General features: G+C 56.4%; 1 protein-coding gene across 2 annotated transcripts in view; it reads left to right on the forward strand.

Moving 5' to 3' along the window:
- Positions 1–12064, forward strand: part of RXRA (retinoid X receptor alpha) — a 66910-nt gene extending 54846 nt beyond the window's left edge. Inside the window, exons 2-5 of one of the 2 annotated variants that reach the window (XM_087943854.1) lie at positions 5296–5543; positions 7731–7735; positions 11166–11314; positions 11817–12064. In XM_087943854.1, the coding sequence (XP_087799980.1) occupies positions 5296–5543; positions 7731–7735; positions 11166–11314; positions 11817–12049 (635 nt within the window). In that variant the 3' untranslated portion in view covers positions 12050–12064. The remainder of the gene's footprint in view (positions 1–5295; positions 5544–7730; positions 7736–11165; positions 11315–11816) is intronic. The other variant, XM_087943853.1, reaches the window with a different exon arrangement.
- Positions 12065–16166: the final 4102 nt, after the last annotated feature.

Genomic DNA, 16166 nt, shown 5'->3' on the forward strand with positions numbered 1-16166 from the left:
ATTAGAAAATAGTGTCGCATGGCGGGGAAAATGAGGCCAGGGACCCTGAGCAGAGGTTCCTCTGTTGGAGATGCTTCAGTTTGGAGCCCTGCACCGAAAAGAGGTTGGACTGGATGGCCTCAAGGGCCCTTCCAGCTTGAGAATTTCGTAAATTGAAATAAAGTTACGGCAAATGTAGGCTGCTGTTGAGAAGAGTAACCATGCAGGCCAGATCTGGATGCAAACGAATTTGTACCCTTGAGAAACAAAAATGAAGCTGCTCCATTTCTCCCCCCATGATGGGCAGCGGGACGCACCTTGGGGGTCCCAGCCCCTGAGGATGCAAGCCCCCTCACTTTGAGGCTTTGCCAGAGGTGGACACTGCCTCCTCGTCCAGGGTGGTTGGAGCATCAAGGCTCGGGACCCCCGGTTTGCTAACAAGGGGCGCCTGGATAGAGCGGGCAGCGCCTAGAAAGCCCACAGTTGGCATGGTGTCCCGTTTGGTCTTCTGTTCCTCATTAGCCAACTGAACTCCTGGCCCCGATCAACATGTCTGTCTGGTGTTCACATGGGATGAACACACGTGTCGGGGAGACGTCCACCTTTCGTTGGATGGCTGAGCTTTGCTAGCTGGTGTTGATGAGTCTTTGACTGCTTGACATAGGATCAAACTGGAACCGGGTTTTCCATCGCAAAGCATGGTGGCTCTTGAGTGAGTCACGACCAATGTTATGACTCTTTTTTGCCACGGTTGTTCCCCTCAATTGTTAAGTGAATCGTGCAGTTTGTTCACTGGCTTTGCTTGTCGGAAGCTGGCTGGGGAGTCACAAGCGGCAATCAAGGGTGCCTGGAACACCCCCCAACTGTCATCCGTACATGCTGGGGGCCAAATGTCCACATTTTGATCATGTTGGGGGGCATTCTGTGATGGTTGCATGAGGACATTTGTAACTTTGAACAGCCACTAAAGCAGGGGTCTCCAACCTTGGCCACTTTAAGACTTGTGGACTTCAACCCCCAGAATTCCCCACCCGGCCATGAATGATAGAGTTGGAAGAGACCAGAAGGGTCATCTAAGTCAGGGGTCTCCAACCTTGGCCACTTTAAGACTTGTGGACTTCAACTCCCAGAGTTCCTCAGCCAGAGGCAACAGGCAAGCAGGGATCCCTTCCACAGAAGCCAAGAGTCATAAGCCTTATGATTTATTTTAGGCCCAGCTGATGCATGAGAAACACCCCCATGGTTGGGTTTCCCTGGGATGCTTAAGAGCCTTTAAGGAGTTTGGATGTTCTCCCACTTTGCACACTAAGCCACAAAAATAAACAAGCAGAGGCTACAACTCAGTCCGTGGCAGCGACAATGCAGTGCAGGGACCTCTACACGAGAGAGAATATTCCTCCCCTCCAGGGTGGGAATTTGGGCCTAAAGAGGAAAGAGTTTTTAAAGGGGGCATTTCTTGGCCTTGTGCCAGCTCCCCTCAACCCGATGTCTCAGACTTGCAGCCCTTCCTTTAGTGCAGGGGTCTCCAATCTTGGCTACTTTAAGACTTGTGGACTTCAACTCCCAGAGTTCCTCAGCCAGCCAACCCCCCACCCAAGCAGGAGACCCTACACCATTTCCGACAGAGAGCAGTCCAATCTCTTCTTGGAAGCCTCCAGGGATGAAGCTCCCACAACTTCCGAAGGCAACTCCTGTTCCATGGGTTGATTGCTCTCCCTGTCAGGAAATTCCTCCTTATTTCCAGGTTGAATCTCTCCTTGACCAGTTTCCATTCCATTATTCCTTGTCTGGCCTATAGGTGCCTTGGAAAATAACTTGATCCCCTCCTCCTCTCTGTGGCAGCCCCTCAAATATTGGAAGGCTGCTCTCCTGTCTCCCCTGGTCCTTTTCTTCCCTAGACTAGCCAGGCCCAGTTCCTGCAACCGTTCTTCGTATGTTTAGCCTCCAGTCCTCTCAACATCCTGGTTGCTCTTCTCTGCACTCTTTCTAGAGTCTCCACATCTTTTTTATAGTGTGGTGACTTCCCTTGAGCAGGAGGCTGGCCTCAACAGCTTTCCACAGTTCCAAGCAGATGCAAACAGCTGGCAGTTCAGCCAAGGTCTTCCCAGTTGGCTTTGAAAAAAGATTAGAGTGCTGAATGGTAGTGGGGCTTTTCCCCGTTGCTCAGCCTTCTTCTCGGTAAACCCCTGGAAGTCTCCCAATGCCACTTACTTATAATAGAAATGGCTATTTTTAAAGTAATTCTCTGGGTGGTACACAGAAAAATAAACCATAAACTGTAAAAATGCCAAAGAAACATTAAAACAAGAACGTGGCTCTAGAACACAAATGCAAAATTAACAAGGGCAGAACACGAGAGATGCAAATTGCTCCTCATTTCAGCTCATTTCCATAAAGCACCTGGAGCTGACCTGCTCATACCAATTAGTAGGTTTTTCAAAATTTTGCTAAACTTTCCTTTACTAAAATTAGAGAAGCAGCTGGAAAAAAACGTTTACGCTTTTCAAAAAGAGGAGGGATGCTCTTGGAGAAGGGTTCCCACCGCAGTTCCTCAACTTGGAAATAGGCAGGCACAACGAATACACTCCGAGCATGAGGAAGGCCTGGCCTTCGAAGGGGGTTTTTCACTGGAAGAAGCAGGAGACCTTGGCATGAATGGGGTAGCCTGCCAGGGCTGGGGCTCTGGAGCAGGGGTCTCCAACCTTGGCCACTTCAACTCCCAGAATTCTCCAGCCAGGGCTGAAAGGGGCCAAGGTTGGAGACCCCTGGTCTGGAGGGTGGCAGCACCTGGGGGCTGGGATGGGAGCCCAGACGGGCCAGCTGCAAGCAGCAGCAGCAGCAGCCAGACCCATAGAGTTGTGGGTTCAGGGTTAACCCTGCTTAACCCAGCCCGTTTCTGCTCTTAATGCTGGATTGGGCAGCCCCCTGGCACGCCACGGTGCTGCCCTTGCCCAGGGGAGGATGGCAAGGCTGCCTTGATCAGCACCCCTTCCCACTGGCCAGGCAGGCAGCAGGGCTAGTAGGGTGGACAGGCAGCCGGTCAGTCAAGAAGCTTCCTCCAAGTGCCAGGTCTGGCAGGGAGGTTGGCATTCTCAGTTGCTTTGCAACCTGACCTTGTTTTCTCTGAGGACTGACTGGGTAGCGGTTGGTCACCCTCCCCCCCCTGCCCTCCCCTCAGCGGGTTTGTCCTCCTTAAATGTGCCTGGTGGGCAGGAGGGCAAGGCAGGCTGTCCAGTCAGCAGGGCATTGGCAGGGCTGGTGCATTTCACAACTTTTCCTCCCCTCCCTCCTCCTACCACCTGATTAAGTAAGTGGGGTGATCCGGGTCTGTGCTGTGGTGGGACGAGAATCCCGCCCTGACGGTCCCATCTGTGGAGCTGCAGCTGACGTGACAAGCAGCCTCCCAAGGAGCAGCCCTGCTCTGGGTGCCGTTGAAGGCTCCCCTGAGCAGCCCGGGAGGATGGGGGCGGGGTGCAGGACACGGGGGACCCTGGTTTGGACTGAACCCCCCCTCCCCTTTTCCTAAAAGCCAAGGGTGTTTAGGGAAATGTTTGCAGGGGGGTGGTTTGATAGGATCTTAGATTTTTGCAAGGCGCGGTTGCTTTTGGAAAGGCAGCATGGCAGCGTTGCATTTGGTAGTATCACCCACGGCACAGCACAAGGTTGGCTGCGGAAAGTAAGGCAGTTCCCAAACAAGGACGGATCTGCTGGGTTGCTGCCCTTCGTGCATTTAAAACACTGAATTTTTGATGTGCCTCGGGGTCTGCGTTAAAGCGACTTCCCCCCTGCTCTAAAATAGGCCATTCAATCTCCTGCTCTGCAGCTGCCGAGGGAGGTTCTGGCAGCAGGTCCGAGGTGACCCAACGGATTGTGGCCACACTGTTCCCCCAACTTCCCCCACCCCCATTGCTAGGAGGGGAGGTGCTCTTCCGATGCCCCCAATTTTAGCCATTCCCCCCCCCCCACATCTCACTGAGGCTCCTGCAGCAGGACTGACCTGTGGGCGTCGATGGTGGGTGGGTTGGTGGGGGAGTGTCACTGCTTGCCTCACCCACCCACCCACCCACCCGCCCCCAGCCCCACCTACCCCCACCCCTACACCCCAGTGCCTGCAGGACTGGAGGCCCATCGGCACAGAACCATCTTCAGCGGGCAAAATCCCAGGCCCCAGCACTGTGTGTCTGCGTGAGGGCATCAACAGGCCACCCCGCCCCACACGGTCCTTCAGCCGAGCCTGACCGCCAACCCAAACCAGCTCCCTGGGGACTCTCCCTCCAAGCCCCAGAGGCCCAGGCTTCTGTCCTTCTCCGTGGGTGTTTGTTGGGGTGATGGGGCATCCTGTTAAGGCTGGATGTCTTGAACCCCTGAAAGGCACCCAGAAATTTGGGCGGGGTGGAGACGGGTGGGGCTGGCCTTGGGAATCGGCCCCCTCCCTACCCAACCTGGGCTAACCTGAATCTGAGGGAGGCCTGGGGGCTCTGAATAGAGGCGGCTGGGAGTCTGTTTTGGAGGTCACTCCATGCCCAGGGGGGCATTTTCAGGCTTCCCAGGTCGGCCGAGGGACAGGAAACGCTGCCGAAACTTCACCTGCGTTGGGCATCTCTCAAAATGAAATTGGGGAGGGGGTTCCCGGGGAGAGAGACACCAGCCCAGTGAGAGTCCTGAGCAACCTGGCATTTTGAGCCATGCTGGTCAAAGCTTGAAACTTAGGAGATGTTTTCCAATTCTCTCAAGTGTGGAAATTCCCAGGGAAAATGTGCACTCCAGCCACACGACAGACACAAAACTCCGGAGGGTTTCTCTGCCTTGTAGTGAAAGAGCTTCTCGTGCAGGGGTGGGATTTAAATGTTTTTACTACCACTTCTGTGGGCGTGGCTTGGTGGGCGTGGCAGGGGAAGGATCCTGCAAAATCCCCCTTCTAACCCCACTAACCTGCTTTCCAGCTCCGTTCTCCTGGGCAGGGCAACCAAAGAAGACCCAGCCGATCAGCTGGGACTCAATGGGAGGCAGAGAATAGAGGGGGTTGGCAGGGCCAGTCAGAGGCGGGATGGGCCGGTTCTCCGAACTACCCAAAATTTCCGCTCCTGGTTCTCCAGAACCGATCCGAACCGACTGAATCCCACCTCTGTTCTGGTGACAGTGTGGATTAGGGAGCCAGTTGAGGCCTCCGTTGCTGCCCTGAGCGTCTCCCCGATTCTAAAAGCTGGCCTCTCTGCTGACAGGTCATGGACTCTTCCTTCCTTCCTTTGGGGTCGGAAGGGGGCAGCCTTGGAAACGGCCCCCTCTCTCAACTCGCTTCCTTTCTTTGCTTGACAGATTTTTCCGCCCAAGTGAATTCGACCTCCTTAAGTTCTCCCACCGGCCGGGGAAGCCATATGGGCACACCTGCCCTCCACCCCTCCATGGGGCCCAGCCTCGGAGGCTCCTTGGGGTCGCCCAGCCAGCTCCACTCGCCCATCAACGGCATGGGGCCACCCTTCTCCGTCATCAGCTCCCCGATGGGGCCTCACCCCATGTCTGGACCCTCCACCCCCGGCCTCGGATACGGAGCTGGCAGCCCGCAGGTGAGTCTCCGGCCCTCTGGCTGAGGTGGGGGGGCGAGGGGGGATTTGGAGGGAGCTCTTCCGAGGGGCTGTTCTTTTTTTTTTCCTTTTTGTAAAAAGTTTTTTATTTTTTCACATTTCAAAGACACCTTTTTTGGTGAACAGCACGATTCCAGGTTTCCACATTTTCATACAAACATGACCTTAGTTACATATTCACCTTTCACATTTAATTTCATATCCTATCATTACGTTGCATATTTTCTGTCTCAAATACTTTTCTCGAACTTATTATATATATTTTCTATTCATTTCTTGACCTAATTCTTTTAACTTTGAATAATTCTTATATCTTCATTATTCATTAAACTTCATGCTTTTATCTGTCAGGTTTGCAATTTCATGGCGTATTCTTAAATCATCATTTGAAAACTTCCATCCCAATGCAAACAATTCAAAAGGTTTCCCCACTTGATGTACCACCCCTTTACCTCAGACACCATTTAGTTAGCTCCTCTTTAATCCTGAGGGGGCTGTTCTGGCGGCTGTGGGGGGGGGAGGGGCTGAGCACCCCACTTTCGCTCCAGGCTCCACCTGCCACCTCATTCCTCTCCTGCACCTCCGTGCCTCGGTTGGGGTGGGCAAGGGAGCCGCTTTCTGTCTTTTGGGTGTAGATTTCCTGAGGAAGGTATTCAATATTAAGAACTGCAGGGCACGTAACAGGGAGATTCTTGGGAAAACATGCAGGGAATAAGGAGAAACAGGCCCCATTGCTGCCCATCGGAGGGCTGGGGGCCCTTCCTGGGGCTGCTTTCCCCCCTAAGTGCCACAGGGAGCATTGTGTGTGTGTGTGTGTGGGGGGGGTTATAGCCAGACCCATCTGGCACCCCCACTCTCTCTCTGCCTCTGTACCCCACTGCAGAGGAGACCGCCTTGTCTGGGGGCTTTGCTGCAGGGGTGTGTGTGTGTGTGTGTGTGTCCCTCTTCAGAGAAAATGTGCTCTCGTTGAAAGACGATGAATGGTGCCCAACGCCCAGGCTAAGCCCCTTGGCCTCCCCCTCCCCCCTTTGAAGCGGCTGGTGCAGGATTGGGCCCCTCGTCCTCCCCTGAGCAAGGGAGGGGCTCAAGGGGTGTGGGCTACCCTGGAAGGTGGGGAGGGGGCTTTCCTCCCCTGGGATGGAGCAGGCCCTGCTGGCTAGGCAGACCTGGGGGGTGAGTCTTCCAGGGCAGAAGCCCCGCCCTGCAGAGGCTGCATAGAAAGAGGGAGAGCCGAGCCAGGTGCCACCTGTTCCTGGTGCTGGAGTGGGCTCCCTTTGCCCATCCAGGCAGGGGAGGGGGTGACCCAGCGGGGAGGCCGGGAGGACACGGCTCAGCTGCCCCCAAACGTTGCGCAGCCGCCTGGACAGCTTCCGGCTGCTGCCAAGGCCCTGGGCCTCAGCCAGATCCCCAGAGGGCTGGCAAGGGTTGAGGCCAGGGGGGCACAAGGGAGTGGCTGCCTGCAGGCTGAGTGCCCCTCTCCCTCCCTTCTCTCGGAGGGAGAAGCCCCTACAGGCTCTGAAGGGCCGGGGCTTCTGAGCATGCACAGAAGGCTTTCCCAGGTGGCCTGCGTGGCAGTGGGGGCAGGAGTGACTTTGGGGGTTGCTGCATTCAATCCACCCTCCACCTTGGTCCGCCCTTAAAGGCTACTGTGGCACAAGAAGGAGAAAGGGGGGGCATGTCCTTAAGCCCCCTGAAAAAGTGCCCTGGGGTGGGGGAGGGGAGACGTTTAATGGAGTGCTGTTGTGTGATTGGGAGGATGTGCCTGGCCTGGGGGGCTTCTGAGCCTGCTGTGACATCACAGGAGTTCAGCCAATGGCTGGGGGCCAGAGAAGCCCAGCGATTGGCTCTTGGTTTGTCATGGACTTTTCCTTCCCTTTCCCAGAGGAGAAACTGAACGGGAGGCAGGAGCTGCTCCCCGGGGTCAGATTTGGGGGGGAGGGCAGAAAGTCACCCCTCCCCAGGGGCTCCAGTTCAGCTTGAGTCTGTGAGGTCAGAAGGGGGAGCGTTGCCCATCAGGGGTGTCCCCCAGGGGTGGGATGCCAATGGTTTTACTGCCAGTTCTGTGGGCATGGCTTGGTGGGCGTGGCAGGGGAAGGAGGCTGCGAAATCTCCAGTCAGAGGTGGGATTGGCCGGTTCTCCAAACTACTCAAAATGGGGAATTCTGGGAGTTGAAGTCCGCCAGGATTAAAGTGACCAAGGTTGGAGACCCCTGTCAAGTGCACATCTCTGTCCGTTATCGTTTCCCTTTGCAACGGGTATCATCCTGCAGAATAAGGTCCCAGTTCTGCTAAGCGAGCGGATTCTCTTCTCTCCTGGACTGCTTTCCTCGGAGGCTGCTGGCTCCGTTCCCAGCCTATCTAAGCAGCGCCACTGCTCAGACCTGCCCAAAATCAGCTTTCAATACACGGTGCATTGTTCTTAGAAACAGCCCCCTGGATGTGGCGGCCAGGGCCGTCTCTCTCACAGCTTAGGTGGGAGGTCGGAGGACGGCAGTGCTTATTTATCTAACAACAACAGCAACATAAAGCTCCTTCAATCTCCGGCTTGCAAAACTGGGGAATTTGTGCTGATTGACAAGCCAGCAAACCCCCCCCCCGGCCCCTTCCTTTGCCCACTCACTCCCAGGGCACCACTGCTCCGCCTCTTGCCCTGTTTGGGTTGGAAGCTCAAGCTTGGAGCAGGTGGGTTGGACCAGCCCTGGGGGGCTCCCTTCATTGGCTCCTTCACTGCTCCCTCCCTGCCCTCTTGCTGCCATTCCCCCACCCCCCCACCCCCCAATTACTGGCCAGAAAGAGGCTTCCTCTCCTTTCTAAAGAACTTTGCAGCGAGTAAAGGAAATGGTGCCACATGCAACTGCACATGTTCTGCCAATTGTCTCCTGGAGTCGGGCAGCCGATACGCTTAAACAAACAAACACGTAAACCAGAAGCAGGTTCCAGATAATTCCCGCTGAGAAGGCTCAGGGACACCGGATGGTGCCCAGAGGGTTCAGATACCAGTCATGCACAGCCAGACTGACTGGCACCGGCCTTGGAGATGCCAGCCTGTGGGGCTCAGGGTCCCGTCCGTGGCTTTTAGTGCCCAAACCAATCCACAGTCGTCCTGCATGTTAGGGCTGCATCTAGATATTGGGCCTCCGCGTGCTGTGGCTCCTTCCAGCGTTGGTTCCCCTGAGGCCTGCATCCATGGGCCTGGGGGTGGGGGTGGGGGCACCTTTCCCTGTGGGCCTTCTTTGCTTCCTCCCTTCTGGCTGGAGACCCGTCCTGTGTGGGCAACGGCCTCTCCTCGGTGCCCTGCTGGGACGAGGGGCTTCTTTCTGGAGGGGGCTTTTTTCCTCAGGAGGGTCAGCTGGAGGCCAAGTCAGAAAGGGCCCATCGGAGGGGAACCTTCAGGAGCTGCTGGCACCTGAAGAGACCAAACCAGAGACCCCAAATACGTCTATTCTAGGGAGATCGTCTCAGCCAGCCGTAACTCTGGGCCTTCTGGCTTCCAGTCCCCTCCCCAACTTCCCTAGAGGGTGGGCTGCCTGCCCCCCACACCCCACGTGTGAGCACCTCGCATCCGGCTCACCCTGAGAGGGAAAGGCCTGCTGGAGAGGCGGGTGGGGGGTCTCTGTGCAAGGTCTATTGCAGTGCAGCCTCCTAGCTGGGATGGCGAATCTATGCCACACGTGCCAGAAGTGGCACGCAGAGCCATCTCTCCGGACATGCCAGCCGTCTCCCGTTGCTCTTCCGGTTCTGGCGAACCGGCCATCTGGTCTTAACATGTGTGGAAGCGCCGGAAGAGCAGCCACCTGGTGCGCATGCATGTGCCAGGAAGGTGATCTTCCGGTTTCCTGCATGCGCACTGGCCACCTGGTCTTCCAGTTTCTGGCGCAGCTGGTCTTCGCGTGTGCATGCTTGCTAGAAACTGGACGCTGATGTGCATGTGCGTGCACACATGTGCTCTCCCGTTTCGGCACTTGTACAGAAAGGTTTCACCAACACTGTCCTAGGACTTTCCCTGGCTGCTCCGGAGGCCCTTCGGTTGGCTTGGAGTGAGCCAGGGCTCCCAAGTGGAAGATCCCCACAGCCCAGGAAGGGTCTCCCCATTGTTGCTTGGGTCCCCTTCTGGAAGAGCAGAGGGTTACCGGGGTGGTGGTGGTGGTTTTACCCCTTCCTCACCAGGGGCGAAGAGCAGCTGGCAGTGGAGGCTCACCCAGAGCCTGGCTTGGGCCTCTGGGCCTCTGGGTGTCCCTGGGTGTGCACTCAAATCGAGTTGGACGCCCAACTTCTGGCTGTTTGGAGCCGTGTGGTGGGCAGCAGGGGACTGGAGGGCCACCGGGCCCTGGTTCCTTGCCATGGGCCATGCTGGTGGGATGGATGGCTGCTAGGGGCCCCCACTGGGTCCTCGCCCTGGGCACGTGGCACGAGTGGGAGAGGAAGGCTGCTGGCGCCTGGTGGGGGGGAGGAAGGAAGCAAAGTGGCGCCAGGCTGGGCCAAAAGGGGAACCCCTTGCGGTTGTGGGGGTGTCCCCTCCGGAGGCTCTGACTCAGCAGCTGCTCCAGGGAGCATCAGGGCAAGTTGGGCAGAAACGCTGCTCCCTCCCCCCCAAGTGTCCTTCTCTGTCTCCTCCAGTGCAGCATCTCCCCAAGCCCCCTTCGCCCCCTCCCCGGAAAGGCCTTCCTTCCTGGGAACTTTTGTGGGGTGACAGATGCAGGGAGGGTGGGAGTGGAGATATCAGAGGGGAGGGGGCCGGGGAGGGGGCCTAGTCCGGCAGGCCGAGGCGTTTCCCTTCCTCTTCTGTGGCAGGAAGGAACCGAGTCTCACTTCCCAAACAGGCACAGGAGCCAGGAGATCAGATTCTGCTGAGGGCGGCATTTTCCGAGGGAGAACCGGGCAGTGAAAAAAGATCACGAGACCCGTTGGATCTGGGGAAATTCATTCCTTGGGCAAAAGGTGAATGTGGAGATGCAGAAACACCTTAGAGCCACGGTGGCGCAGTGCTCAGAATGCAGGACTGCAGGCTCCTTCGGCTGCCTGCCGGCTGCCTGCAGTTTGGCAGTTCGAATCCCACCAGGCTCCAGGTTGACTCAGCCTCCCGTCCTTCTGAGGTGCGTAAAAGGAGGACCCGGATGGTTGGGGGAAAGAGGCTGGCTCTGGAAATAGTGGCTAGAGAGGGCTAGAAAGCGCCGTGAAGCGGCATGGAAGTATAAGGGCTATTGCTATTAGAAGGAAGTGCTTGAAAAGGTGCCAACTGCCCACAGGAAAATGAAGAATGGGGCCGGCGCAGAATTGGCAGGAAGCATCCGCCCTCCCCAATTTGCAGGAGCAAAATGAAATGGATGCCCCTCCCCAGCCTTAGCCCATTCAGAAGTCACTCCTCCAGGGACGTGTGTGTGTGTGTGTGTGTGTGTGTGTGTGTGTGTGTGTGTGTGTCTGACGCTTTTGCAAAAGGCCTCCCTTCTGAGGTGGGCTTTCTGCGCTGCCATTCAGGCTGGCCCGCTGGCTCCTGAAATGGGGAAGGGGGGTCAACCCGCCCAGCGCTGGGACAGGAGCCCTGAGGAGATTTTGGGTTTCAGGGTTTCTAATCACAGCCTCCCTTTCTTGCCCTCCCCCCCACAGCTCAACTCCCCTGAACCCCGTGAGCAGCACAGAAGACATCAAGCCCCCCCTGGGCATCAATGGGGTACTCAAAGTGCCAATGCACTCTTCCTCCGCCATGCCCGCCTTCACCAAGCACATCTGCGCCATCTGTGGAGACCGCTCCTCAGGTAAGGCCAACCTTGCCCTGTTCCTAGCTGGCCTCTAACTGCCCTGCCCAGGTCTCTGCTCCCAGTTGGTCCTTGGCTGCCTTGGCTCCCAGTTGGTCCTTGGCAGGGAGGGCGTTTCCCACAAGGGGGCCTGACTAAGAGGGGCTCCCTCCGTCACAAAAGGCCCCGGGCTCTTCCTGCCTGGGGGAATGCCAAGATGGGCAGCTGAATCTCTCCCTTTCCCACCCCCTGCCCCAGATTCTGGGGCAGAGAGGCTGGTGGTGCCCTCCCTCTGTGTGGACGTCACTCCTGTCCCCTTAACCTTCCTGGGTAGCAAGAGGGCTCCTCTGAGAAAGGAACAGGCTGGCACTTGCCACCCCTGCACCAGAGGGCCAGCCAGGGGCTGAAGCAATGCGTTTCTTGGAGGCAGCCGTCCCGCCTCCCCTTCCCACTGGGCCCCGGTGCCAAGCGGGGCCTCCTTCCTCCCCTACCAGCCCTGCCTGTCTTCTCCCCCACCCTCCAGGCAAGCATTACGGGGTGTACAGCTGCGAGGGCTGCAAGGGCTTCTTCAAGCGGACGGTGCGCAAGGACCTGACCTACACTTGCCGGGACAACAAGGATTGCCTGATCGACAAGCGCCAGCGGAACCGGTGCCAGTACTGCCGCTACCAGAAGTGCCTGGCGATGGGCATGAAGAGGGAAGGTGAGGCCGGGAGAGCTCAGACCATGGAAGGGCGGTCATCATGGAAGGGCTAGATGAGAAGGGGATTTGGAGGTCATCTAGACCAGCTTCCTCTCAATGGGACAGTTGTATTGTTTTCACATTTATCCATCGGCCGTGCACCGTGCTCAGGCATTGCCTTGTTCCTCGCTTGTGTGCGGTTTGGTGTAACTGTCAGGCCTGCTCCACTCAGGATCCCTAGGCAGGAAAGACCCTCGACTCCATCTGGTTGAAGTGGCAGGTTCTTTTGCTGAGGATTAGTGGTCGCAGTGAAAGCCAGGCTAGACCGGAATATTCCCGCATCAAGGCTACACTTTTCCCTTTTCCACGGCCTTCCCCCTTTGTCCCTTTCATTGGTATCCAGGAGCAAGCTGCTCAGAGGTTTTGGGAACCGCTTAGCTATTTTGGCAGGGTACAATCGGTACAATTTCTCACTCTGCTCCCAGGCCAGGTGTCCTTGGTGGCTGGTTCAGCCCGGTGCAGTTTGATGGAGGGGAGTCCACTTCGTTCTTGGTAACATGCAGGTCAGACCGAGAACTGCCATGCTTGACCCAGGACGGTGAGGGAGCCCTGCATTCTCGGGAAAGGGGAGGCCAGGAATAGCAGAGTTCATTGCCAGCTTAATGCAAAACAATTCCCATCCCTCGTTTTACTCCTCACAACTCTACTTTTCTCCACAATTTCATTTTGCACCAGCGTCCATCCCATGACCAGAGGACATAGTATTTTGGGGTCCCTCCCATTCTCCTTGAAATACTCCGATGTGATCATAAGGACCAGACACTTAGGGGTTTTATATATATATATATAAGTCTGCCTGAGATTGTGATGAAGTGGGTTTCATACTTTGGAATTCCAGTTTTGGCACCGTCTTTTCTCCTCTTCACGTCCTCCTTGAAAGCTACCCAGGAAGCGGCCCCCTTGTCTGGGTTGGGCTGAGAAGAAGGCTGGCCCTGGTTGCACTGTCGCCTAGTGCCAGTCAAGTCAGCTGGCACATGCCTGTCTCCTGGGCTTGGGGTGGTCCCGATTCCCCCACCCTATGGGACATTCCTCCTCTCTCCATGGCCTCTTCTAGAATTTCTGACTGGGGCGCAGGGGTGGGAAATAGGAGACCATTTAGACCGGGGGTGGGGAGGTGTTCAGAGTTTTGCAGTGTAAATTCAGTGCCAGAAAAGTAAACACAGATGGCAGAAGATTCATTTAACTTCTTTATAAACACATAAAGTAAATGGAGCAAACTCATACAGAAGCAGACACGTTAGGGGTTCAGAGCAGCAGCAACTCAAGAGCTCAGTTTCACTTTAGGTCAACAGGCAAGCAAGACACACAGCAGAGGAGAGAAGCAGTGTCATCTTCAATAGGCAGACTCAGAGCTCAACAGAGCTTAATATGGAGCCACGCCTAGGCTCCTTGCAGTTTCAGTTTCCAAACTGTCCTCATTGGCTGACTTAGTTGCAATGCCTATTCATTGGCTGACCTTGTTACCATTCTCCATTCCTGTTCATGAATATACTCTGACAGGGTGAACCCCAAGAGAAAACTGGAATTGGGGCGAGAGGGCTCCTCTGGGAACCCCGCCTGCCTTTGGGGCAGCAGCGAGCCCTGGCAGTCCCCCCCTTGCAGGTGTGGGGCAATCACCTGGGGTGGCAGGTGGCTTCACTTCTGGACCAAAGTCCCCAGAAGCAAGAGACATCCCAGGCAGGAGAGGAGAGGAATGCCCCCGCTGTTCTCCGGCCACTCCTCTTCAAGATAGTCTGCCTCTGCAAGGGGAGGTTCCCTCCGGACAGCACCCTTCCTTACCTGCATCAGGCTCAGGTAAAAGAGAACCGTCTGCCAAGCAAGCTATTCTCGGGAGCAATTTTTCATTTCCTTCACCGGAAGTAGGAATCGTGGTAAATAAAAAGGCAGCCAATTGTTCAGAAACAAAACGCGGGTGTGGGGGTGTGTGAGTGTGTGATCATAATGGCCCTACGAAGAGATGGGAGGTTGGGTGGGTGGAGGGTGGGGTCTCCCTTGCTTCCTGCCCCTTTGTTTGGAAGGAGGTGCAGAGGAATGGCGGCCTCGTTTCGGGATCTTGTGGGGTTTGGTTCAGAGAGCAGGCCGTTGCTTCCTGCCTTGGGCTCAGCCCTGGGGCCACGCAGTGGCCTTCGTCTTCCGGGGAAGGCATGCAACGTTGGGTGCCCCCCGCCCCCCAATACACACCCATGGCTGCCAGCTCCCTCGGAGCCCACCCTCCTGGGCAGGAGTCTCCAACCGTGGCAACTTTAAGCCTGGTGGACTTCAACTTCCAGATTCTGCTTAAAGTAGCCAAGGTTGGAGACTCCTGGGGTCCCTAGCCAGGCCGCCCTTGCCCTCTGAAAGCTTTCCTTGCCGATTAAGATTGGGGGTGGAGAAGAGGTCTTGACCTTCCCTTTTAATGAATTGTTTAAGCCGTAGGAAGCCACCGACTTCTTTTAATGGCTCAGGGTGCTTTCAGCTACCTAACTGGAACGTCAGAGGTGAAATTACAGCCAAGGTCCCGGTTTTAAATCACTTCCACCTGACGTAATTAAGAGGCCTGGGCTCTGAGCATCCTCCCCATGGCTAGTCAGCTTGTTGCAGGCTGAGGCTGCCCAGTGTTGGTGGAGCTGCAAGCAGTTGAACAACCGGTTCTATGAGCGCATGCGCAGCATTCAACCAAACCCCCATTTGAGCCTCTCTCCAGCTCACCTTCTAGCCTTCCCCAGTAAGTAGAACAGCTGAGGCGTGGTGACCCACTGTGCAAAAGACGGTTGCTCGTACCGGTTAGCTAGAACCATCCCGAACCAGCAGCAGCCCCCATGGAGAGCGGAAGTCGCCAGAGAAGGGGAGCTGTGGGCACAACAGGACCTGCCAGGCACCTCGGGCAGATACGGGCAGGAAGGCTGAGCTCCCTGCGGTCTTTGGGTGGCTGGTGCCCAAGTCACCCAAACTGGGTCTCCCTCCTCCAGGTGGGAGCCAGGTGGTTTCTCAGCCTTGGCCCCCGTCCAGGATCCTGCAGGCCCAGGCTGCCCCCTGGCACTCTGCAGGGGTGATGTGACCTCACCTGGGCCATATCCAGGCCTAGGTCCAGGTTGAGGACAGGGAATTTCTGTGCGGTGGCCTGTGGGAGATGGGGCCCATTGAATTGGGGCATTGTTGCCTTTTTTAAGGGGGCAGGAAATGCTGACCAGGGCTGCTGGGAGCATTAATGCTGCGCTGTTTGTGGGCAAAGCCTTTAAACGGCCTTAAGTAGCCCATCCCGGCAGGGATCTAGCCTCTGGGCAGTGGCATTCCAGAAGCTTCTTCACTGTTGGACTGTGTGATGGACTCTGGAGGAATGGGTCCGGCCCAAGCTGTGTGAAGTAGCACCCAGGCTGCATCAACCAGAATCACAAAAGACAGGGTCCCTTGGACAGCTCTCCACGGAAGCCACACGGCTCCACAGAAGAGGTAGCGATGCCATGATTGTGCCTGCGCACCTCCCCCACTGGCCACTCGTTAAAAGGGCAACCTGCCCTTGAGTCACCTTTTCTCCAGGTGAGACGAATGCCGCTCCCTTCTTGTGTTCCGGTTCCCATCATCCTCGCTGTGGCTGCTGCTGCTGCTCTCCAGACTCAAGCGTGGAGGCCAGAGCGGTGGTTTGCGCTTCTCCAGATTCTGTGGCTGGCTGGGGAGGAGGGCTTCCTTCTACGAGGCTTTCTGGGGCTTCCAGAAGTTGCATAGAAATTCGGCCTGGGTGTTCTGTTCTCGGCCTTGAGCCCTGGAGATCTGAATTCATTTGAGGTCAAGAGACACTCCCTGCTCAGGTCTCTGAGATGCCCCAGCTGGGATCCTGTTCCTTCTGCTCCCCCCGCCCCCCCATTCTTAATTTCCCAGGGGGCCACTTATCCTCTCCCCAGAGGAGATTGCCTGCCCTCCCCTGCCCGGAGCAGCGGGCTTCGGCTTGTTTTCTGTTGTTCGTTGGCTGCCTTCCCTGAGTGTCTGACACGCTGATTCTTTCCCTTCTGGGCTCCACACATCTCAGAAACTCCTCCTGCTCTCCTCAACGGTGCCTGAGAACCGCCGTGGCTTCTGGGCACTGTCGTTTCTTCTGCCCTTCCTTGGCAGCTTTCCCTGCTTTGCCCGTCTCTGGTTTCTGCACCAAGAAACCAG

Source organism: Notechis scutatus, chromosome 15, assembly GCF_049901735.1.
Source record: "Notechis scutatus isolate UNSWTSFEM ecotype Mainland chromosome 15, rNotScu1.2, whole genome shotgun sequence".
NCBI classification, from domain to species: domain Eukaryota; kingdom Metazoa; phylum Chordata; class Lepidosauria; order Squamata; family Elapidae; genus Notechis; species Notechis scutatus.